This window comes from Hippoglossus stenolepis, chromosome 16, assembly GCF_022539355.2.
Source record: "Hippoglossus stenolepis isolate QCI-W04-F060 chromosome 16, HSTE1.2, whole genome shotgun sequence".
In the NCBI taxonomy this organism is placed as follows: domain Eukaryota; kingdom Metazoa; phylum Chordata; class Actinopteri; order Pleuronectiformes; family Pleuronectidae; genus Hippoglossus; species Hippoglossus stenolepis.
In genome coordinates, this window is record NC_061498.1 from 15,895,929 (window position 1) to 15,922,511 (window position 26,583).

Genomic DNA, 26,583 nt, shown 5'->3' on the forward strand with positions numbered 1-26,583 from the left:
TGTAGAAACTGCATTCACAGGCAGAGTAGCACTCCCTATCATGAGAAAACTGATGTCTATATGGAAAAATCAGTGCTTGTCCTTAAAAATTTTGCAAAAACATAAAATGATGGTTCGCTCTCCACCAAAGTAGCTCATAGGGTAAACAAACAACCAGTGCTGAAACGCATCAGGGCTTTGAGGCGAACCTTTCGGTCTGCAGCCGCTCAGCTTGATGCCCAAGGACTCTGCTTTTTTAATAAGCAGTTTTACTTGTAGGACAGCCTTGGATTTTAAGATGTTAAGATGCTGTTAAAAAAAATTACGCCCTCATACCCCGTTTTACCAATCCCCTCACTCCCCGAGCTCATAACCAACTTCTCTGTTCTTTCAGCTCTTAACCACCTATTGTGCTAATTCTCACTGGCTTCTTCAGTTTTTGATAAATGAGGGTGCCTTCAGGCTACACCCACACATATGCAAACAAAAGCACACACCCATGGGAGCGTTTACAAGGTGTTGAGGAAAATTAATTTGCATCCACACAGTGAAATACTCAGACTTTCTGCATCACGTTTCCCACTTTTCTTACACTCAAAGATACTTTAACGTACAGCGAGCTCTGCGTCTGTTTGAGTATAAAGTCCGTAATCTCGCTCAGTCTTCTACGGAAGAGTGAGAGGAGCCCATTTGTGCAGCCTGATGCGATAATTACCTGTCATCATTTTGCCTAAAGTGAGGTGTTTGGGTGCAATGGCAGAGAGGAAGAGGAGGAGCAGGAGGAGGGAGAGGATAACAGCTTTATCACCACCACCTGAGTCACTCAGAACAGCCCCTTGAGCCACAGAAAGGAGCTCTCGCAGAGATTTTTCTCACCACCACCCAGCCACCAACCAAGCCCCATCTCTCTTACATTGCTTTTGGTCACTTGTATATAGTAACAACCTTTCTGTGGTGCCTTGCCTTCCCTCTCGCTTCTCCCCGATGTCTGGCATTTATCTGCCCAATCTGTTCCCTCCACGTTGATGGCCTCCACCAGTTCAACTGCGATCCCCAATGTAATGATGTCTCCCCATCTTTCTTTCCATCTCCCCTTCACACCTTCTCTATTATAAAATTTTTTAAAAAAGGCTGAGTGACGCTGTCCTCCTTAATGATGATCTCTCATCAATGTATTTTTCAACAAGTTTGGACACCCTAGAGACATTAAGAGCAAGTTGTCTCACCACACAGATTGTTTTTCAATATCCAGGCTCTCCAGTTGTCTCTACATAAGTTTATTTTCATCTCTCCTTTGCCTAAAGCCCATCGGTTCTCTGACTTGACTAGAGTCTAATTGAGGCGGGCGAGGAAGCCACTCAGGGAATAATTATTATTGCTATTTGCATGAGAATGCCAGAGCCCACCGCATTCCCTTCGCATAATGCTAAGATTAGATTAATTATGGGTTTCTGTTGTATTGATTGTCTCCGATAATGACAAACCATCCAAACAAAGGGTATCAATCAGCCCCACTCCCTTTTGTCTCGTGGGTCTGTTGAACTCACAACAATGAGGCTAACGGAAAACACAGAAAACTGAAAACATAGACCCTTTAATAAAGATGATTTTCCTCATCAAAATCCCTGCGTATGTTGAAATGAATCTCTATACACACAGAACAATGTAGGGTCAGGGGATATGTTTCATAAGGCGGTCAATTTGTTGTGTTCTTGGCCAGGTTTCTTTAATAAGAGAGAGAGATGAGAGTAATGGTCCTTTCTTCAATTCTATTAATCAAATAAAGAAAATGTAAAGTTCCTTAAGTGTTTCATAGCAGAGGTTAAGCCTGCCTGAAATTTACCCAACCTTGCCTAATATCAGAGGAAATAAAAACAAACTAAATCATGAGCAAAAACCATAGAAATGATTAATATTAAATGACATAAATAAAATCTATTAAAATCTTGGGTAAAAAATAAATATTATTTTTGGCGGCTGGGACTCCTGATTTTAATTCATCTGCAAATAGTTTCTCATTTGAATTTCCAAAAAGATAAATAAACACCAGCCCCTAAAGGCTGCACACTAGAGGGTAAACAGGCCGATTTTAGACCTGATTTGCCCCTTCCAACAATCGCTAGGGCGTTACCGACTGGAGGTCACTCAGTGCCAATTATCGGCCTAAATAATCCTGAAGGGAAGAGCGAGAGACAGGGAAGCGTCACCAACCGGAAGTTGCCTACTTCTGATGCTCTGTTATGGTCTGCCTCATCATCAGCTGGCTCGGTTATTTCTTCCTTCTTAAGACAGACTCGAGAGAGACTTCCCTGCTTTTACTTGAATTATAGTTTACTTCTCCCTTTTATAACAATTCTCTTTTAATTATGATGATTCTAATACTTGTTTGTTTTAATTACTGCCTTGCAAAGCACTTGAAAAGTGCTGTATAAATCAACTTCATTACTATTTCGAAAGGAGGTAATGTGGTTTCTATTAAGGCAGAAAAATAAGCATACCCCATGACTTAATGTGCACATTCATGCTAACATTTACTCCTCTTAACTAACACACAATAGAAAATGACTTATTTCTTCTCAGCTCTGTATTTGTAGTGGTATACATTATATTCATTTATGTTTATGCATACAGGGCAGGGTTAGGTTAGGCTCTTTGACTATAATCAAATCTGCTCACTTAGAGTATGAATGTCTGACTGTGCTGCAGCCAGGGAGCAAAGAGGAGCCCATGTAGCCGGGGCGAGTGTTAAGTACAATGGTGTAAATTTAAAGCAGGGGGGAGCCAAAACCCATCAGCTTTATTAATGCTCTCGACTCTGATGCTGCAAGATGTGGATATGTCTGCTGCTCTGTAGCTGCAGTGACCCCAGACCTCGAGACTCTGAGCCACTACGTATCAGGTGAAGGTTCAACTTTGCTATGAAGGCAAAAAAGGAGGAAATAAGTTAAGGCGTGAAGCAGGATGAGAAGAAACAGCACAGGAGACGGCGGATGAAAGAGGCGAGCACAGCAGAGAAAAGTGACTGGAGCGGAATAACGACTTATTCAATCTGGAGCCAATTTTGTCTTTTATATTTGCTGCTGTAAACACACAATGCTCGGAGTAATTTTCCTGGAAAAATGCATCTGGTGCACAAAAGTGATGTGATTCTTAGAATACTGTAACTTCTCCTTAAACAAAGAGATTTGTTTTTGAGTGTCTTTGTAAATATGTTCGAAAATTTTGTTTTGATTGTTAAATGATTTTTGCATTCATATTCTTCAACCACGGTGGCAACAAATGAGGTCAGGGTTAGATGTCTGCTGAAGGTTACGAGGCTCTGATGCTTCTCATTTGAGCTGGTAGGTTGTACGTTGCTGTAGCCTGGTATTAATTTACATGTTGATGCTGGTTCATCAAATCAACAATCAACTTGATGACAGACCTATATTTATCTCGGCTGTTGTTCCGTTTGTTGTGTGCTCTCTGGACACCTCTGTCTCATCTAGTTTGTGACAGACCAACTGCCGCATGTATCTGTACAACCACAAGTGAACCAAGTGTTTTTTGCAGTTCCAACAGAGTGAGATTTCTTAATGTTTCACTTCATTCACTCACAGGGATGTTATTTTTCCCCCAAACTAAACTTTCATTCATATCATATCAATAAATTAATCCTATAAGCCGTTTCAAAAATGAAGTGTTTGAAATAAGATGCTCATAAAAACACTTAATCAGGATATTATTCATAAAATGAATAAATGTGGTGATGTTATATCAGAAACACTGCAGTGAATACAGAAGGGTACACCTGGCAGTTGAGGTGGCCAGACATAACTAAAATAAAAGAGAAGAAATATTATAATAACATTTGTTAGTATTATTCTTTGATTATTGGTTCTGCCTGATAGCATACACCAAATGTCACGTCTAGATACTTGGCTCCCTTGAAAATTTACTCTTTTCAGACACATTGTAGAACAAATGAGACAAGCTTTTAGCCAGTGAAGCTATTTCAGGTGCATGTTGAGAAACTCTCAAATTCTTCGTCATCAAATCAGCTCTCCCAATCTACATTTTTAAAAAATAAAACAAACTGATTAAACTATTTAGAATGAACACCAACCGATAGTCAGTGACAGAGGACTTGGGGTATTCTCACACGATATAATTTTCAGGAATGTCTTTGCCCAGAATCCATTCTTGCTGTTTTGCATTATTCTGTGTGAAAATGTTCCAGTGTAGAGGATTGTGCCCTGTATTTTCTCTCCCTGTCTTGTTTTACACAGCTAAAAACAGTGTGTATTAGAATATGTAAGCATGCATATCCTTCAAGAGAGGCACACAATTCTTTCCACTCTTTATATTTTATGTCATCCAACAAAAAAACTTTTCTTCTCACTTGAGCAGAAGGTTTCTTGACACAGACCAACATATACTCAGGTTAAGTTTTTGTCGCGACAGTGAAGGATGTTAGTAAGCAAGTGAGTTTCTCATATCGCATATGTCAAACAAAAATAATATTTCTGTGCAGGAAAGGAAGTGAAAAGATCAGAGTGGTGCACATTTTGAATTCAACAGTTTAACAGCAGGAATTGACACCAATTCCTGCAAATCATACATTATTTATTGACTGGAAACTACAGCGTACTCTTCTGCTGTTGTGATATCTGCTTATTTTAATGCCTGTTCAGTTTCAGATTATATTACTGTGCATTTAATTGGTTATTTGGATCAAACGGACTGAAACTTAGTCCAGCAAAGACAACAGGAGAGGATGGTGACATGCCAGACCATGTCTCAGTCCGTGAGGGAGAAAAGCCCTTCACCATTGACCTTGTAAGGAGACAGCAAGAGAGCTGAGCAAGCATTTATGACCTACAACGTTGAAGGCCTGCCATTCATACAGGGCACAAATGTATAGTTAACATGAAGGCCACTTGAATGGTGAGTGTTACACACTAGGTCAATGACAAGGACCGTAAACTGCAGGCTCGGTCGTAGTTTTAATCGAGTGAAACATCTAAGAGGGAGCACAGGAAAATCAATATGTATACTGTAACTGAGAAAGGAGAGCAACACACACACAGCTTAAAAATGCCAGAGGACACACACACACAAGTTTCAATATTCACTTTTAAATTAAAGTAAAATGTTGATTGCATCCTTTCCCCATAATTGAGCTGCAATCATCATCCATCATGTCACACCCATTTGTTCTTTCATTGAAGGGAAAAGGAAATGAAAAGCTAATTTTCAACTGATTAATCTACCGTTGTTGATTCTTTGTTTTGTATTGTGCAAAAAATATTAAATAAAAACAATAACATACAATTTAATCCAAAAGATGATGTGATATAAGAATAAAAGGGGCGAGACGAAGAGAAGACATATCAAAAATAGGAGATGAGGAACAAAAGGAACAAAGTTTTGGTGTATGAAGAACAGCTTTCTCTCATGCTCTGTTGTCATTGGTGAATTTCTGCTTTTTCTTGCCATTTCATTTCACCCAATTCATTTAATGTACATTGTGATATTGTTTGCTAATTTCTAATATGTTGAGGGTTTTTGTTTTCCCTAATGAATCAGCAGCAAGTTAAGTATCAATACCGGGTCTGTGCTTGTGAAAAAAAAAATGTTTAAATGCTTAAGTGGGTCGCCAATTATACTTTGTGGTTGAAACATGATGAACTTAGGTTTGGTGAGTGGATATTCTTTTCCAAAATGCATTGCGGGAGTCGTAGTTGACTTCATCCCATAGTCTGTATATAAAAATGGACACAGATTGCAGGTCCGGAAAGTGAAGTCAATGTGGAAGTGCCTGAAACCTATATTCTCTAGAATGACCAGCGGAGGGCGACTCTACTGGTTACAAAAATAAGTCGAAAAATTACTTCACTTCTCACTTAATAGCATCAACATTTGCATACAAAGTTTATGGTCTCAATCTCCAGTCGATTCTTCAAGTCTTTTTCAACAGAGCATGATGTTCATTTAGAAAATTATGGTCCCATTTACAGTCAAATAGACCAAAAAACACTATGCATTTGGGCATGGATACAGTGTCATTGACAACTACTACCATCCAATTGAAGCAGGCTGTAGCTCTAGATGGGCGTGCATGTCCTCGAGCCCTTAGTCAAGGATCACCCCACGCTCCTCCAAATATGGTTACTTCTGTTGTCAAAAAAACAAGATGGCGCTGGACAAAATGGCAAACACACAAACCAATGGGTGACGTCACAGTGGGTTACAACTTGTGACTATCCCAAAGAACCTGATATTTTCTATGAAGTTTTCTGATGATTTAATCGGGAGAACCCTATGCCAATTGAAGCCATATGAGCTCCAATTGTTAACCATCATATTGTCTGAAAACTGAACAGGACTTTTGTGGAAGTAGGCAGCTATAAATCTCGAAACAAATGAGATGTGAGCAGCCATTTGAAGGTCAAAAACAACCACTTCCATCTTGGTTGTCTTCTCCATCTCTTCCACTTTACTTTCCCACACTGTCAAAGTTGTTTTTATTTATAACTTCTATCTGCCAGCATCCCTGGAGCCAATCAGCTGCTGGACGCTGCTCTTCATCACTTTAATCCTGTCATTCTCCATCAGCACTGTGACCTTCAGCATGTTCGGAGAGTCAACTTCAGTTTTTAATCTCATGACTCGACTTCACCAGCAGCGCCTCGTGTCTTCACTCTGGACAGACCTACTTTCATCTCTTATATTCATGGCCCTGTTTTCACTCAGGATGTTTTAAACTTGATGTACTCGACAAAGACTATTTTTTACCTTAATAAAATTGATTTCTCCTCATTAAAATGAAGACAGAAAATCACAATAAATAAAAAAAACAATAGCTAAGAAATAAAGCATTGAAGTGGCAAAGAAACTGACTATTCATTTTCCTCCATTTCCTTTTTATTGTGGAATTCAATGTGACTAAATGAATTATTATGTTGGTGATCATGTAAATAAGAAAATAAAGGAAGTAGTTAATATCTGGCTTGCAGGAAGATTTTAAGTGTCAGAGGGTTGTTTTCTTGTTGTGTTGTTTGAGAGGAGATGATGAAAAAAGTCTTAGACGTCTTATTCAGGCTGATTCTGACTGTTTTGGGGATTTGGGGATAGAGAAAAGATAAGAGATCCCTTAAAAAAAAGGTGGCACAGATGTAGCTGTTGCAGATTTCAAATTCTGTTAATGCTATTTTAAACATAATATATCTAACAAACTTTGTGAACCTGAGCCAAATTGATGTCTATAAGTGGTTGATTACTATAATTACTGTAAACTCAGACTGGGTAAAAACAGAATTTGAAAACTTAAAACAATGTATTGAGAGTCAGAGGAGATGGAGGGGCGCACTTGGTTTGGCTCGATTTGGTTGTTAGTGCGCACTACTCACTGTATGGGGTCTAAGTTAGCAGTGAACCCAAAGCAGAAAGACTTTAACACTGCATACCCTGGCATGTGTTTATTTATCCCATGTCATAGCATCATTGCAATATTCAGCGTTATCGCATATCGCATGTGTTCCTAATATCATGCAGCCCACAGAAACTGGCACAGAAAGTGAAGTCAATGAGGAAGTGCCAGAAACCTGTATAAATGTGGATGATCAGCAGAGGGCAAAAAGAAAGTCTGTTTTAATAGAAGGCTATGAGAAAATGGCTGCACTTCTCACTTGATTTACAACGAGTTTGTTCTCAATCAGTATGGTCCCATTTAAAGTCAAACAGTCGATAAACAATGGTATACATTGGAGAGTGGATACCGTGCAATTGACAGCTAGCACCATCCAATTGGTTTAGGTCTCAGGTGTAGGTGGCCACGGTGTAAGCTCCCTGTCAGGCTCCACCCCCGCAACCAAACGAGTCAGTTTACAAATGATGAACGCGAGTGGCGTTCACTCCTGCGAGAGTAATGAAATGGTTCTGCAACTGTCTCAAAAGTCCAAAGCGATACTGCTTCAGATCTTATAATTCTGAGCCAGTCCGACACAATACCGACACAGTAAGTGAACCTACAAGTCTCTGTTGAGACAAACTCATCATTCGTGTGCTTTGGGCCACATGAACTGCACTGCATAGAATCACATCGGTCTTAAGCAGAGTCAATTGTTTGGTTACATATATCAAGTTTTTATTCTTCTTAATATTCTACTCCTGAACTCTGGAATATTCACAGTAGAAAATGAAGGTAAGTTGACAGAGTCAGTCCATCATGTAGGTTAATTGCCTTTTCCTCTTGTTATGGATTTATGGGTAAATGCCCTATGACACTGCCTCATGCGGTTTAATGAGTTTTAGCTGCATGTGCACTAAGAGTCTTGTTTAGAGAAGACCTCATGTCAGTGTAGCCTCAAGGTGTCAAGTATTACCACAGATAAAGATGAATTCAATTCTATGTAGCTGCTGATACTTCAGGTTATCTGTTGTGGAGAGCTGGAATTAAATGGACTAAGATATACACACAGATAACAGAAAAAGTATTTAGATATTACTGCTTACCGTGAGTGCTCAAAGTTCCACGTACTGTAAGCCGGTCATAATACATTTACTAATTTTATCCAAGGCCACTTAGAACTAACAAATAAACCTTCAGCACAGTGGGAGACCTCAAGGTAAGTACTGAGTGTTAAATATCTCAGTGTAGGAGAGAAAGAAAAAAGTGCACCTTTTTTCCCTTACAGTTACTGTGGCTGCTTAGTGGAGGGTGGAATAATCACATCCACAATGTGAGACACCTGCTTCATATTTAAATCTGTGAATTCATATTTCTTAATAGTGGGTTGTGTAAAAGACAGGTTGCTCTTTATTTCAATACAAGTCATTACCAAATTCAATTTTGAGCTGGTATAATTTGTTAATAATTGTATTTTACATTTGACAGAAGATTTATTGACTTCTGCTTTGATAAACAAACAGATGTCAAAGCCGCTGTTTTTATATCATTCTTTTGGTAAAAAATACTTCACATTTGCTATTTACAGCTTCTAAAATGTGATGATTATATCCTTTTTTAAATATACAGAATAACTTTGGGTTTTGTTGGACAATTCAACATATTTCAGGATGTGGCAATTTTCCCCATTTGTGACATTTTATTAACATAGAAAATGTTCATAATAAAAATAATCAATTGTTGCAGCTTTGGTTACATTTTTAAAAAGTGGAACTGACTTGCAGTGGAAACCAACTTTCACAACAAACCAAACAAGCCTGGATTTTAAGGAAAATGTAAATACATATATATTTTATAGTTAATTACAGATTACCTAGATTTCACTGTAGTGCAGGCCAGTCTATTAACATGTGTTTAAAATGAAAATGTTAAACACATATGTTATCTGTGTCTGTGGGATGAATTGTGGGACAAAGGGAAAATAATTCCCAGATCTGTTCATTCACACCAGATGAGAAAAATATTACATACTAATGCATTAGATGTACCCATACTATGTTTTCTTTTACAAAGTGCTGAGCGATAGAAGTTATAAAGTCTATTGTTTCATATTATGCTCTAGTGTTTATTTCATTATGCTGCAAATCACACTCTTTATGGTAATGTGTTTCATCATTGGAACAGCGCTGTGTTCTTTCACACTGCATCGATGCAGGCATGAAATTTGCATGAAAGCAACACGAAAAAGGCAGAGGAGGAGAATAAATCCGACACAGAGCAGTGTGATTCCAAACAGAAGAAGGACTCTAAGCAGCCACGACCAAATAAGATGCTCATAAAGACAGGAGGGGCTATTTGGTTCCATGGGTATTAAAAGTCGGCCACATACAAGAAATCTGCACTATGCAAATTATGCTGCAGACCAGTCATCACAACACACTCAAACACACCACAAACCTCTTACCACCTACGCAGGAATCATGTCAAACAGGACAGAGACAGTTTATGGAGGAGAGCAACAAAAATACAGTGAAATGCTCAAAACAGCCCTAAACTCAGACATTGTCCACAACACCAGCAAAAAATCTGGAAGATGCAAACAGCCAACGACTGCTGATGCATCCTAATATCTGCAAAGTACGAGAAACATTTATCATTATCTGAATATCAAATGACCTCCATGCGATTTCGGTCATATCACACAGCCATACTTGAAGAGATCAAATCATCTGAAGCAGGCATCTAAAATGAATTATACTCAAATGTCCAAGCCAGGAAATAATAACAGAAACATGATATAATATGGGCCTTTATTGTCATATACCAATTCACGTGCACACATGATAAAAACATATCAAAAGGTTGCACTCAGGACTTTCTTTTCTCATTCGCCTCACACACTACCTTCGTAGTAGTGGGAAGGCTCTCGGATGGTTTGGCAGAGAATTGGTGCAAATTAGTGTGTCAACAAACCTGATGAGCTTTACTTAGATTTAGCTTATGACCCATGAGAACGAGGAGGAGGACATGGTTGACATCTATGATTACAAAGGAAAGCTTACACACACACGGTGGGATTTAACAGTTGTGTGATGCAGTTAAACAGAGGTAAAAACTGAAATCTGTGATGTTGATGTTTTGAGAGACTGACCCCAAAACGAAAAGGTTTATGTCCTGAGACCTTGTAATGTCTCCACTCCAAACTCCTTAAATGCTTTCCTCTAATGTTTGCTAGCTGCACTGTGGAGAGTATCAACAGTGTCCTACCCATTGTTAATCATAGTTATTGTTTGTTTGTGTAATGAGACACAGTTTAATGGATGGACTATATCTTCTGTCTCCTAAGTCCTCTGTATAACACGTTCTCCAAATCTTCCCTCCAGGTGAACACTCACAAAACCTTGTTTCCATGGGGACACTAGAGATAAACAAAGCACCAGCCTGAAAACACAGGCAGTACACAGAATGTCCCCATTACCTTACTTAGGATGAAAAATTGTTCAGGTGGTGATGTCACCGAGTTTGAAGTATGTGGCTGATGAGATGTGCTTGTGTTTACCGAACATCCGGGTGAATCAGACGGATCTCAGATATAGTCTGATTTGCTGAACTTCTGACCCTACATCTAACCGGCCAGTGTGTGGATTCACCAGCACTTGGAGTGGGTCCTTCGAGAACTCATTTGGATGAATAATTTACGATGCCTAATCTTGTCTTTTTTTTCATGATTAAAGTTTCATGAAAATATTCATATACATCGTGTTAGTAAATTAGTAACAAAAATGCAAAAATAGCTGCTAAATAAGCAGCCATACATCAGTGCAAACAAACGTGTTAACATGCTTATTTTATGGAGCTTTTTTCCTATCTTTATTCAAGAGCGTGGTCCTTCAGTTTGAGATCATTACTTGTTGAATTTATGTTCAGATTGTGTTCATCAAAACCCTGCCCTTGCACTCAAATAGCCCTGTTTGCACTTAAATCTGCTTGCATTCAGATATATTGTTGCTCGCATATATTTTCTGCGCTCCAGCCCTTCTCCGCGCGCTCGTGAATCATCTGCTCTCAGATTTCTCCTCTGCTCTTGGTTTTTTTGTGCAACAACCCTGTCGAAGTTCCCCAACCAATAGAATGCCAGGTGTAGTGTTGACCACTGGTCAACCAATGAAATGATCCCTAACTCGATGCAGGCACATTTGCTTTACTTCAGAGCTACACCGCCCTAACTATTATAAAATAAAAAAGTATGTGCGCTGGTATAAACAATAACTGTCTTTTTATTCCAAAAGTCATAGAGAAAGCAAGGGGAAGTCCTTATAATTAAGCCGTGGGGGATGGGAGTGGATGAACCCAGTTAAAGAGTAACCGCCCGCACAGAACGCTCTGAAGTAAAGCGAACATTCCCGCAACAAGGCAGGGTTGTTGCACTAAAAAAATCCAAGAGCAGAGGAGAAATCTGAGAGAAGACGATTCACGAGGGCACTGAAAGCAGACCGAGTGCAGAGAAGGGCTGGAGCACAGGAAATCTACGCGAGCAACAATATATCTGAATGCAAGCAAATTTAAGTGCAAACAGGGGCTATTTGAGTGCAAGGGCAGGGTTTTGATTAAAAGTAATACACAATCTGAACATAAATGTGCAAACTATGCTCTCAAATTGAAAGACCACGCTCTTGAAAAAAGCTCCATATATTTCACTATATTCTTCTTCACTTGTACTTTTCTCTCTTTTCACCTCTCGTTTCTGTTCTTCTATTCTCTGTCTAATAATATCTCACAATTTGTGTCAGCTCTGCCTTCTTTACTTTCTCTCCTCAGCATTGACACTTAGTTCTACTCTGTCAGTTGCTGCCTCAGTTTCCCTCCCCATCCATTATTCAGGGAACGTTTGGTTGGATGTCCTCGGATCTGGATCCAAACTGCATTCTGAGATACCACACGTGGCACTGCAGGGCGACTACTACCATTAGTAACTGTCTCCATCATGTCATGCTACAACAACGCTTCCCATACCACTGGTGGTGATATCGGCTGGTGTTCTGATGAGATGAGTGCAAACCCGTGAAGCGAATATGCCAGCTTATTGTCAGCATCAGCGCTGATGTGGGAAGGTTGGCAGTTGTAGCGTTTGACTTGTTATTATGTACTGACAGCAGACGGGCAGCAGAGGCACTGTTTGATATGGGAACTTTGTGGACATTTATTCAGCGGGAGGACTACTGGCAGGCAGACAGAGATGGAGTAGTAGAGCAGGTTGAGCTCAGTATGGAGATGTGCGTTAATATACCAGTGGAATGGAGAAGGGTCAGTGACACCCAAAGTGGTGCCGTCTCATGCCTAGTTAAATGCATGATAAAGGCGGGATGAGATGAGTTGGTGAAACTTTGTGTGGTTGGTTGTGTGAAAAACCAGGAAACGGTGATACTGGGTGTGTGTTTGTCAATATGCAAATTACGGGTCAGGGTTAATGTTAATTACATTTCAATTAATCAACAAATACACCATCTACTTTAACTTTTAAGTAAACAAACGTTAACAGCTAAATATGACGGGTTCAGCATCTCTCAACAATATACAAAATAATGTATACATCTGTATGGATTATAGATAAGTTATTGAAACTAGACATCCTAGATTTATATTTTGTCACAGGTACTTGCACCTGCAGCAACTTGCTCTTACCATCACAGTCTATTACATCATCACCATTATAACATTAACATCACTATCACCACCAGAGTGATGAATTTGGGTTAAGGGTCCTGCAAAAGAACCAGTTTGTAATGATAAAGGGGAGAAACAGCAATCCTCATATTTTATATTTATCATAGCAGAGATTTGTGTGTGTGTGTGTGTGCGCATGTCTCATGTTTACTACATCCGTTTACTGTGTTAGCCAAATAAAATGTTAATAGACTCATCATTCATTCAGCCTGTAATTAGCGATGGATTCACAACGTAAGATAAAAGAGAGATATCTCGGTCAAACAATAAACAGCCGACGCAGAGAATCTTTCCAACTTTGTCCTTGCAGGACCAATACAGTCAAGCTGTCCCTCACAAGGGCGTCATTCTGACAAAAAGAGCGCACATTGTCCTGACACGGATGTTAAGATCCGTTCCAGCAGGACAGCGGCCGCACCTGGAGACGGGGGGGCCCGGTGCTGGCAGGTTGAATTGTTAAAAGGATATCTTGACATTTAATGTTTTTAGACTGGTATTTCGGGTAGACAGGAAGTCACAGTGGACAAAAAATGTCTGGATTGAAAATCACAGCAGCTCTTCGAATAGTCCCCGTATTTTTCGACACTAAGGTATTGTAGGAAAGCAACCTCTGAAATGTTTGAATAACGCTGGACCCTAACATTGGAGGAATGTAAAGTCTGATTAATTGACAAAATGAATTAAAAATAACTGTTTTTAAGTTTTACAGCAGAGAAACATTCATTCCTAGATTCCCAAAATGTGACCCGTTTCGTCCAAATGACAAAAGACACTGCGACTCTACACATCGAGATATCCATTTAAGCACTGGTCCCTTTCCATTAAAGCAGTCTAAATCGTTTTACCCTTGCAAACAGACCCTGGAGGCCTCAGGCAGACAGCGCTCAGGTGAGTCTGAACAGCGAGATCAAAAGAGCTCCTGGGCAGCTTACAGAGATTAAACAGAGACAGACAGGAGGACAAAAAGAAAGTCGAAAAGGGCCTGTCAGCCTGTTTAAGAAGGGCATGTGATTTTTTTCAACACCCGATCTGAGCGTCTAACACTCAGCTCAGACTTTCTGGTAAATTATGGAGGGTGGAAGAAGAAGACTGAGACATGAAGGGGAAAGAGAATAAAAACAGAAGACGAGAGGAACAGTATCACTGCAGGCTGCATGAAATCACATTTGACCACTGTATGCTCAGAACTGCCTTTATTGCTTATGTAGTCGTCATCTGCATTGACACAGCAGAACACACTCATGACCGGGTGTGGAGTAAGCAGAGCAGATCATGCAGGAAGAGGACAGGTGATGGATGAGGTTCAGCTTCATGTCACAGGAGCAGACTCAGCTTTATAGTGCTTTATTTAGAGTTTCTCTTTGAAATAAAAGTAGTCATTGTTTTTCAATGCAGCAAACTACTGGTACAAATTCTAATTCAGTAGGAGACTCCAAAAACAGTAAAAAGAAAATATGCCGACCTTTAATTTGGGAAATTGTGATGACCTGAACTAAACATCAAGTCTGCCTTTTTTTTTTAAAGCCAGATAGAACAAATCTAGATTTTCCAATAAAAGATACGATTTCAATTACAGATAGTCAAAAACAGCAGAGCAATTGTTTGCCATATTTATGACAGTAAACCGTTGTTCATGAACGCCCAGGTAATTGGTTCTGAACATTTTCCTGAGTTTACCTTTCACATATGAAGAACACAGCGGGAGACTGTTAGGTCAGACGTGTTCACAACAACAGGCACATTTCTGGAACATTCAGGCAAGGGGTGGCGCCTGGGTAGAGCATGCAGGAGGCAGGATATGACGTATAACTTTCACTGCAGCAAATTACGTCTTTTTGTTCAAAGCACATGGACAACAGCGTCGGGCCTTATCACCAAAAGCACAAGCATAAAAATGTGATTGCAATTATACTAGCCCCAACCCACACTGTACTACAATTAAAACTTATTTCATGAATCTTTTACCAAAAGATCTATTTGCAGTTTAGTTCAGTGAGTTGCCTCCAACTTAGAATTATCTTCACATTTCATTCAGGGCACAATTAACTTCAAAATAAAAGCCTTTACAAATTCAACACGCCTCGTCAACCAATCAGATGCCATTTACATCAATAAATGTCCAGAGTCGTGCATGTAGTTAGAAGGAAATAATGAAAGGCATTCTATCATAAGTATATAAATCCTTGAGTTAGTGTGTAGGATTTACTGGTATCTACCAGTGAGGATGCATATTTCAGCCAAATGAAAACCCTCTGCCTCACCCTCCTCTTCCAAATCTTTTGGACAACTTGTGGTGGCCTTCAGGTAATATACAGTAATAAAAGTGAATGGCCCTGTCTAGAGCAAGAGTTAAATTTGCCCAGTTTGGGCTAGTGTAGAAATACAACATGGCGGACCCGCTCCTGTTGATATAGCGGTCATTCTTAGTTTCATGTGATGTTACCCCAAATGAAAATATCATAACATGTGATAATGTATAATATATGAATGATATTCTATTCAACTTCTGCTGATGGATCTTCCTAAATCCTACACACTGGACCTTAAATGCCAGACGTGTTTTGTGGGGTCGCAGTGCAACACCCACACGGGACACACCAACGACTGACTTCAAGTGACAGCACATTATAACACACACCCACAGACGCATGAAAATAAAAACAGATCCTCCAGCACAATAAAACACACACTCAGTCACCGACACGCCTCTGTGTCTGCCATAAACCTCTGGTTTTCTGTCTTACTTTAACGTCCACTATGATTGACTGGGCCAGCAAAGAAAACATGTATAATGGTGATTTCCTGAGCAGGGCAGGTATTCAAGAATTTTGGATACCGGCAGCTCAACTTTGGGTGTTGGCGAGTTTGCCAGCTGATTTTAGAATATTGAATATTGAATTGAATGTCTCTTGTACGTTTGAAGGTCTTCGGCACAATTTAAGTTACCAACTACCAGTAGATGTTAGCAGGTAATAGCAGCCACCAGCAGATGTTAGGGACAGTTGTGCACCTTAGCGTCATCAAGGGTTTTGGCCTTGTACTTGAAGAATACTAACTTGAGGGTACGCTGAGGCTATCAAATGTTTTTATTTCATGTCTCCATTTGCTTCAGAGACTGAGAAAGTAAAGTTTTTGTAAACATTGGAAATTCTGTTAGCCCTTCAGAAAACCCTCAGGTTTTAGGGTGTCATTTTCAAAACAGTCTGAGGTTTTATGCTGGGATCACACTGAACGTGACGAAAAGATTTCACGCATCAAGATTACATACATTGCATCTCTCCCCTCGGGCTTCGCATAGGCTTTTAGTACTGCGAATACGGTATACGAATTCACGCTCGATATTGGAACTCTGGCGTCAAATTTGGTTGACTCGATGTCACGACTGACAATCAGCGCTGAGAATTAAATTCAAAGAACTCAATCCTGGCACCGACCCGAGCTAGAGGGTCAACAAACCTGTCACTGCTCAGCCTTAGGTAGTGCTGGAAACTACAGTCATCCAGACAAAGCTCCTGAAGGAGCCGGTTAAAGTCCCAGAGCTGTCTGCTCTTCCGAATTGGCAGTGCTGGCTTCTCCGGCACTTCCACAACACGTAAACCGCAGCAGTAGTCCTTACTTCAGCCAGTACTCTCCTCTCTTCCGCTGGCTTCCCCCGGTGTTTGCCTCAACATGTACAACGCAACAACAGTGGTCGCTTCAGCCAGTCGTCGGTAGTATGTACCTATGTTTAATAAACAATGAACAAGTTGGGAATTTTCTTTATATTTGCTTAATGTTACCTGCTAAATTCCCAGTCATAGATCCTGTAAAGTCAGGCGGATCCAGAGCACCTGTCTGGTGTGAAAACTTATTCCATGCACATTCAAGTGTTACATTAAATTTATCTTGCTGCTGGTCTTGGTATTAATGTCCCTCTTCGCATTGAGCCTGATAAAATGCTGCCATCTTTTTTCCTACATGCCTCTAACATGCGTTTGTGTATTGTTCTCTTACGCCGGGTTCACACAGGACGCGGAAGCGCAGCGCCACGGCGCGCCGCACCAAGGAAAGCCAGGCGCCTCCTTTCCGCCCCCGTTACTCAATTGTGCCATTCACATAGGCTGCGATGCGCCGCGCCAAGGGCGCCTCACGCCCTGCACCGATGGTTTCGGCGTCGAGTCAATTTTTTCCGCTTGCCACGAGCGTATAGCGCCAGGAAACACACTGAAAAATGATTTTAAACAATATAAATGACATATTTTATATGACATAAATTATCAAATATGCATCCCATACTTTGTATTCCCCTTCTGTTGTCCTGGAGTTTTAATTTTCCAAATCACATAATTAAATGTCCCCTCTGCCCATCCACTACAAGCACACAAGCAGATAGACAGAGAGAGAAAGAGGGGGTGGGGGGCTATGAAGACCATCATCATTTACCCCCGAACCCCGACATTCAACGGGTACAACAACAAGCGGAGAAAGCAGAATCGCGGGCTGACCGGCGCGGAGAAATGCGCTTCCTGTGTGAACAGCCAGGCGGCTGCGCGCTTGAGAATGGCGCGGCGCGCCGTGGCGCTGCGCTTCCGCGTCCTGTGTGAACCCGGTGTTAGACAGCCAATTACTAGCATTATAAAGTCTTTCGAACCAGCATGTTGTAAACTTATTGGCTCACTAATGGTGATGAGATTCACTCCTTGTGTATGAAAATAAAAATCATACTAATAGATGTAAACAGGTTAATATTTATTCAGTAGATGAAGTATCTTTCAAAAATATTTCAAAAGCCAAAAGGGAATTAATTTAGTCAACAAAGCACAGAGAATCTTGCTCACAGCTCATCCCTGACCTGATAATTAAAGATCTGAAAATGGATGCAGTAGTTTGGAGTTATGGCAAACTTTCATATTTTTTGTTGGACACAAAAGAATATCCTGAATTACTTGTTTAAGCTTTTACTTCATCACTAATTTACACCCAGCCCAAAGTCAAAATTTGCTGTTTTAGGATGAGGAAAAAAATCCACAACTGCAGACAGCTGCAGCATCTACCACATATCCATACTGAGCCGTCTGTGGCTGCACTCCAGCTTTTCTCTCGAGCTGGTTAAATAGCACAGGTTGTTGCTGCCTCTCCAGGGTGTTTCAGAGTGGTGGGCTTATGGTTGGCAGAGGTGCTTTCCATGCCCTTTAAGAGACTCAGACATTATGCCCGCCGGGAATGTAAAATGCCATGGTAATGCCACATTAGTGATTAATACAGTACACCCAGTAAAACCTAATGTGATGCATTGGGCTTTCAAATGTTGAGAAATGAGTCTAGAGATGATGAAATGCAGTTAGTGTGATTGAGCGACCAGAGGAGGAGTGGGAGGACAGATTATAAAAGAACACAGTCCTCGGGTGACTGACAGTGGTTTTGTGCGACTGTGCTGGTGAGAGCGAGGCCAATCTAGCCGTGCAATAATCAGCGAGTGAAGTGATAAGGCCATGGGTTGTGTGTAATGGCTAATTGCTGTTGCTGTAAACAGCCAGTGCCATTACATTTGCAGCGCTGATCCAACAAGGCTGCGGTAAGGGGAACAGACGAGTTGCTAATTAGTGTCTGTGTGATACAGAGCTCAGGGTCTGGCTGCAATCAGGTTTCACATTAAGGCATGTGATGTGTGATAGGGTCCTCCCTGGCCTGCAGTGCTCCAGGGGTCTCTATATGTATCTAACTGAGGCATGCAGGGAGCGCAGGCCAGGCACACTGAGATAATCCGCTCTGGCTGACACTGATGCTGCTTGTCAGTGTGATCAATCAGCTTTTAACCACGGTTGTAATCAAACACAGCAAAAACAAACCCAGGCAAAGGGGAGTCCACTAATTCCAATACACATGACGCATTATCTACTCACACTGACATCATCACACCTTCCAAGAATGAGTTTTGTGATTAAAATCTAAATGACAATATTTTGACCGCAGGACAGTTTTAAGGCACCGAGATCCTGACACATCTCATGATCACTTCACTGATTGTGCACTGGTGCTTGGAGTGATCATCAAATCCCTATTAAAAAGGTCTATACAACTTGATGTTATCTTGTATCTGCCTCTGTTTTCCTTCTTCTCTCTTCTTCCTCTCACCTCAGCCTTACCATCTGACTCAAGCTCTCTGCACAGTTGTATATTTGCAACTTCATGACAAAATATGAATATACATTTTTGAAAAATATATATTAATTTGGTTGTTTGACACAGACTGCACATACAGATGGAAAACACATCTCCATTTCCTCCCACTATCCAGAAATGAAGCGCTACTACCTTAAGGGTCATTTGGAGTCTGCACAGTGGCAATCAGGGGATGGAAGCGCTCTATCGAGGTCTCACGTCTCAGCTGTTCATTACTTTTCATACTGTTTTTAATGTTATAAGAGAAACTAAATAAAATCAAAGTTATCAGAAAAGATGAGCATTACATCAAAATACAAATTGCATCAATTTGATAAGAATGACCTTAAGTGACAGGAACCCTTTTTTAGTTTGGTCCATGTCCCATCTGTTAACATGGAGGTAGGGTTTATGATCTATACTGCAGCCAGCCACCAGGGGGCGATCAAGACAGTCTACGGTTTAAAATGAAGCAATAGAGCTGTATGAATATAATTCACAATATACTCACAACATACATGGGAATTAAGATATGATTATATATTTGCAGTGGAACACTTCAGATAATAATACCATACAGTCCACCCCCCACCTGCCATCATAAATAGGTGCAGTTCTGTGAGGGACACCGAACTGGATATTTCTCTTCTGCACAACAACTTGCTTACTGATCCTCGGTCACACCTTACTAACGGGGATGAAGCTGCACCCTGACCACTCAGCGTTCTTTCAGAGATGCTGGATTTAAAATAATCTCTGAACAGGCCGAAAGAAGGCTTTTGTACATTCTCTTCACTTTCTGTTTGGATGGCAGAATAATGAATTTGGCTCGAGACGTGCCCTCCTTTCTGAAATCCTTGAAAAAACAAGTTTACCAAAGTGCTTATTAAGGATGAATCAGGTTGGGTGGGTTGCAGACATGCTCTTGTATGAGCTTGTGAATTAGCGAGATGAGCAGCCTGCACATCTGAGGAGACACATTATACGTGCTTATAGGTGGAAATGCGCACACTGATGCCATTTCCCATTTGTGCAGTGCTGCTCCAGTTCCATCAGTCACATCACATTGACTCCCATAACCCCACAATCCTCCCTGCGGTCATTCATCACAATGTCACTCAAACGCTGACTCGGGTCCCTGGAGTGTCATGGAAATGTGGTCCGTTTGCGAGCGCGTGCTCTGTCATGTATACATATATTTCAGTGGCTCTATATGCGTGTGTTTATCTGAATGCATGTGTCTTGAGTGCATTCATGCATGCAGTTTTCTATTTTTGGGAACCTGTATTTTTTTTTTTGTTGCTTTGCTCTCAGAAGGCACCGCGGAGGTGTGTCGCTGCAGTGACAGAGAGAAGAGAGAGAGCAAGTCATCAGAGAGGAGTGGGTAGAAGTCGGGAGGAGCTCGGCAGCAGCAACAGGCAGAGGGCAAAGAGGATGACAGTGCCTTCTAGTAGCCTCTCTGTCAACATGATTATCTTTGAACCCAGCTTGAGGTCAAAGGCGCGTCAGAAAACATGCAAGATGGTTACTAAGGGGAGTCAAATAGAGACTCAGTTGGCTGAAGATGGAGACAAGGCTGAGCAAGCTTGGCATTAACGCCCTTAAGACTCAACAGAATGAAATTATGAAAATCACATGTTCTCCTGGCAGACACGAGCAGGGACCTGCTCACTTGTAGCTTTGCTGCAGCTCACTGACATATGGATCAGAGCTCCAGGGGGAGCATCTGCCCAAAGGTATGAAAAGCACATCACTGCGGCTAACATATAAAAACACCATTGCTTTTCCCATTAGCATCTGTGCATTGAGCATCTCTCAATGTGACAGGATCAGTCCAACTGTAACAGACGTAGAAGCTTTTAATATCTTGGATTACATATAGCTGAGGTCCAATCATGACAACAGAGTCTACTCTAAACACAATGAAGAGCTCATCAAAGCACATGCGATCCCAGAGCACCGTTTACATTGTACATGCATCACTGGTCAGTTTTGAGGCCTGACAAACAGGCAGAACATCTTGTTGATAAGGATCTGAATCAGCTGGAATATCCGTCCAGGCTTTAAATAGAATGTCAGGCGGATGCCCATTAAATGACCCTGTGCTATCATACATACTGTATGTAATAACTCTGCTCTGTAGGCCTATGTAATTAAAGGAAAAATGAAAAGCTGCGTTTTAGAAGCCTGAATGTTTTCTACTGTACCCGGAAGCCGCGGGATCCCACTCATTTTTCTGTCAGTCTAATAATCATATCATAATCTGTTACAGAGTTAAGTGTGTATTATATTTTTGTCACAGTTCTGGTCAGATTACGGTCCAACTCACGTAACGCGATATGCTATGGCAGTAAATGATTAGTCTAATAGTTATTTAGTAAATCGACTACAAAAATTAACTTCATCGATTTTGATAAATTAATGATTGCAGTTATTATTAAGATTGTGAAAATTCAAACACATTATAAAATGACAGAATTTGCTGCTCCTCTTCATCATATATAATAATAATAATAATAAAATGAACACTAGTTTTTCAGTTTTTTCCAAAGATCTAATTTGAAGGAATTTGATATAATTATATAACATACACACAATTCGTTCAAATAGTCGAAGCCCCTTCCCCATGCACACAGTGATGCGTTGTGCTGCTCGTCTGTGGTGCCTCCTTAGCTGCTGCCAACAGGTGAGCCCACAGATTTTTTATAAGGCAGTTGCACAGTATGAGGACGACAAACAGCCTCAACTTTGATCATTACTTTAAGGTCTACAGTTCAGAACTCAAAATACCTCCACAAGCAACTTCTCAGATGCACTAGTGTCATGATTGTTCGCTCAAGCGGGCTTTGCTTGCTAGCTTCCCCTATTTCCATAGCAAAACAAAGAAACATTACGGGCTGAGTGCTTATCAAGTCACATCCATTTCAGATGTGGGAATCTATAATTACTCACATTATTATTATTACACACACGCGCGCACTACAGGTTGTGAACCAAACTGTAAAAATACAGTGTTTGTCATATTTGCCACAAAAGGTGATAACTACAGCTCTAAATTGAATCTGATAGTTGTGCTTGTAACTCTTCTTGCTTGTAAATGTTGAAAGCTAAACCCACCTTGACTAAACCCACCACTCAGTTACATTACACGTTACACTTAAACTGGATTGCAATTCCTGGATCTGCCCACTGATCCTGATCTCCACCTTAATGGCTTCCTCCCTGTCCCATACCACATCCTTTCACCAAATTTCTTAGAAATCCGTTGAGTTGTTTTTGTGCAACCTTGCTTATAAAAAAACAACATACAAACCAACCACCAAACAAACTGACAGGGATGAAAACATAACACCTGGTCTTCAGTGCAATGGATTACACAACTCCAGGAGTATGCTAACACATAATAGAAATACAATCCTAAACATTGGGCCTCATTCACCAAAATCTCTGAAGAATTTTCTTAAATTTGTTCTTAAGAAAGTTTCCTAAATTTCCCTAAGAAAACTGTACGCCAGATTCATAACGCCATATCACAAAAAACGATACATGAAATGCAGTTACACATTCAGAAAAAGCTTCATCGGTAAAAAGTCATAAGTGAAGTAAAAAAATAGTTTGATCTCAGATTTGAAATCAAAATAAATATTGTCAAACACAGAAGAGAGAGAAGGAAGGTAAAAGAAAAGGAAAGGAAAGTGCACAGAGTTATCTGAGTTGGAGCTGCACATCATTGGAAACACAGCACTGCAGGTGAACCCTCAGCTGAACATCTGTGGATACTCGACCTGAGCCTGACACCGGGCCCACACCGGGGCCACACCAGGGCCACACCAGGGCCACACCAGGGCCACACCGGAGGCGGAAGCGCTGCAAAGCACCAAATCTCCTGCGAGCAGCCGCCAGGAGAACAGCATGAAAATCAAAAGAAGGGGATGAATATTTGATCATTTATATCTTTTAAAATCGATTTTCAGTGTGTTTTCTGTGGGGGTTTTTTATACAAATTTTAGATTATGGTAATTTAAATCGTATTATACAACTGTAGAATTAAAAGCAAAAAACACAATAACTGATTATTTTATACAAGCATTTCAGTTTCAGTCTGTGTAAGAGTGCTATTCAGTGTGTGTAGATTCTGTTCTTACCTAAGAACAAATCCCAGATAAGAAAACATTGGTGAATGTCAGAATCTTCGTAAAAACAGCGTAAGTGGGTTTTAAGGAGAAATTTCTTTGGTTGGTGGATGAGGCCCAATAGCATTTTTAGATGCATGTGCAGTTTATGCATCTAAAAATGCTCTGCAGGAATATTCTGTATGTGACTTGTGGTAAAAACCTTGCAGAGTCAGTGACGAGCGAGCAAATCCTTCACTATAGTCTCCAAAGTTATTTTAGAAGAACTGAAAAGCTTTTAGTCGTTCTGTTTGTCTAAGAAGAAACAAACAGAGCAGACAGGAGTTTTATTCTCAAAGTCGACGGGGAAAACTTGATTGTGCTTTACTATTTCCTTTGCTAACATACACTTGGTGGGCTGTTCAAATATTCACTCATTGACTTAAACTATCAGTCTGACAGAGAGGGAGCATGTTACAAGTGAGCGTTCAGGATATTATGTTTTAATATCCAAAACCAACTTGGTGCCAGGAAAAACTTGCTCCCTTTGTTCTGCCAAAAAACATATTCATTCAAAGGCCTTAATTGATCAGCACTTCCATTTTATCAGTACAACAAAATAAACTGCACTTCAACAACATAAGACCAACTTGCTCTTGTCTACAGATTCTACAACCACAGTCTTGACATATGAACAAACAAAAACAACAAGCTGCTCCTCAACAACAAGCCAAAAGAGTTGTTTTAATTATAAAAACACCAACAAGCAAATAATGCTGCACTTTATTCTCCATCTGAAAAAACAGCAGGTAAACAAACATCCCTTGAATGATCAGATTTGCAGTGGAAAGGGGAAAGAGAAACTTTCTGGCTGCAGAAGTGAAGAAAGAAAGCAGCAGAGGGATTTGGAGGAATTTATTGTTCGCTACGGCCCAAGACAAAACAATTACTCTCCTTCAGTGACTAAAATACTGCACACCTGTTGCAGAGCTGTACGTGCCAGTAAGCACAGTTTCATTATGTGAAAGCTGAGGACAACAACAAGGTAACAGCAGAGTGTATTTGCAGAACAAATCTTGAGAGTCAATCTACGAAGCCAAACACTGAAGTCCCAAGGAGGAAACACAGCAGGAGACTCCCAGCGCAGCAGCATGGGAGGGAAAGAGCAGCTATCAGCATATATCAAGTCATTTTACTGGCAGGAGAAAAAGATACTTGCAAGACTTAGAAGCAAACACATACGTACATTGGTCTTTTAAGGGTTGGGAGGCAACAAATGCACTCTGACCCCAACTAATCTCAGAACAGAGCTGACATTTACAAGAGATATCAGTGGACTCACGGTTTTGAAGTCGCTATGGCTGCACTCCTGGCCTTGGTAGCGACAGTACAGCATCATCTCTCCCAGGTCGTGGCCGACTCTCTCGATGAACTCCTTCATGCTGAACGGTGTGGGCTTATATTTGGTGAAGTTGGCTTTTTCCTGCAGGGACGCCAACACGTCCGGCTCAGCCAGGTGTGGCTGGGGGATTTTCAGGTGCACATCCAGCATGTTCATAAGCTCCCCTGCGTGGTACAGATCATTACGCGTGAGGCTACTAAAGCGGTATGCATTGAGGTTACAAATGGTCACTGCGGGGAAGACCAGGCTGCCCGATACCACGGCATCCACGCTGGTCACGTGAGGGTAGGAAAGGAAATAAGCCAGGCGTTCTGCACTCTCCAAGGCCAACAGTCCCAGGCAGGCCAGCAGTGCTGCGGCCCAGAGCAAGCGGCGCACGCTGGGCTGACCATAAGGGAAGACAAAGCGCAGGCCATGTAGCGTGCTGGTGTGAGCAAAGGCCTGCCAGGAGGTGGGATGTAAACTGGAGCTCTCCTGGCTCCCCTGACTGCCACAGCTCTCCTTCAGATCCATCATCAGCCCTCCAGCTCCTCAGCCAGAGAGCCCCAGGTGCACTCACACCTGCACAGACAGAGAGGAAACATCCATAAAAGATTTAGATTCACATCTCATATACATACATACTGGTCATACTGATAAGACGCAGGGAGTAAGAGAGAAGAAGGAAAATAGAGGCAGAAAGAAAAAGACAGAAACAGAGATTTCCAGTTAAGTCATAGAAAATGACAGAGGAAGACCTCCAGAACCCTCCAGAAAGTACTAAGAAAAATAAAAGACAGAGGATAAAGATGCTCCCCTCAGTGCAGCCTTCTCCACTGCACCTCAACTCAATCACTCCCTCGAGCTGAGAGTTCCTGAAACGGCCGGCCGCTCATGCTACACCCCCGACATCTTTGTACACACAGCCACTTAACAAATGCTCTACCCAAACTGCCCTCCGCTCTCCCTGCCATCCTGCTGCCCTCTGTGACTGCTTGATTTCATTGACAAAAAATCCCAGAGGTAATTCCTCTGTGACACCCGCAGCGGAGAGGTGAGAGTCACTTAAGCCGCAAGCCAATCAAAGCTGCCTCTGTGTGTGTGTGTAACGTCCCGACTCATCTCCAAAAAAAAAAAAAACACACTCGCACAGTAATTCTCTCATGCATGAGTGTGCACACTGATTCTCACACACATACACACACATCCAGGTTTCTCAGGATCTCCCATGCCCCCCAACTAAAAACACAAGCCCAAGCACCTCTCTCGTTCAGCCTAGCGAGGAGACATCCAGCCGGCGCGAGTGTGTGTGAGTCTGAGCGTATGTGTTTGTGCGTGCGTGTGAGAGAAAGACAGAGAGACACTGAGAAAGAGAGAGAGAGAGAGGGGGGGAGAGAGAGAGGGAGGGAGGGAGGGAGAGAGAGAGAGAGAGAGTGCTGTTGATGATCAGAGCCGCTGGTTAGTCTTGCATGCCGAAACCAAACTCCTCCGGTTTTCCTTTTCCCCTGGCCAGATACATCCGCTTTCCCTCCTCTTCCCAGCTCATCTGTGGTGGCGGCGAACAACAGCGGAGCCGGGAGAGAGGAGAATCGCACACACCAACACACATGCTCGCACAGAGTGAGAGAGAGCGCGCAAGAGAGCGAGATAGACTGTGAGGGAATAGAGGGAGGGGGAGAAAGAGGAGGGTAGGCAACACACTCCTCGCTTGCTCTCTCCACAGCCAAGTCTCTCACTGAATAGGTTTCCTCCTCCCTCCTCCTCCCACGGAGCCACCTTCACTCATTTGTCTTTAAGCCCTTCATATTTCCACTTCTTGTCACCACAGACAGAGTGATGGATGGATGCAAACCAGG

The 26,583-nt window shown here is 41.4% G+C and overlaps 1 protein-coding gene across 1 annotated transcript in view; it reads right to left on the bottom strand.

Annotated features, from left to right (window-relative positions):
* asic2 (acid-sensing (proton-gated) ion channel 2) overlaps positions 1-26,366 on the bottom strand; it is a 370,810-nt gene extending 344,444 nt beyond the window's left edge. The window contains exons 1-2 of the mRNA XM_035181251.2: positions 25,989-26,366; positions 24,689-25,309 (exon numbers count right to left, since the gene is read on the bottom strand). Of these exons, the coding sequence (XP_035037142.1) occupies positions 24,689-25,264 (576 nt within the window). The 5' untranslated portion in view covers positions 25,265-25,309; positions 25,989-26,366. The remainder of the gene's footprint in view (positions 1-24,688; positions 25,310-25,988) is intronic.
* Positions 26,367-26,583: the final 217 nt, after the last annotated feature.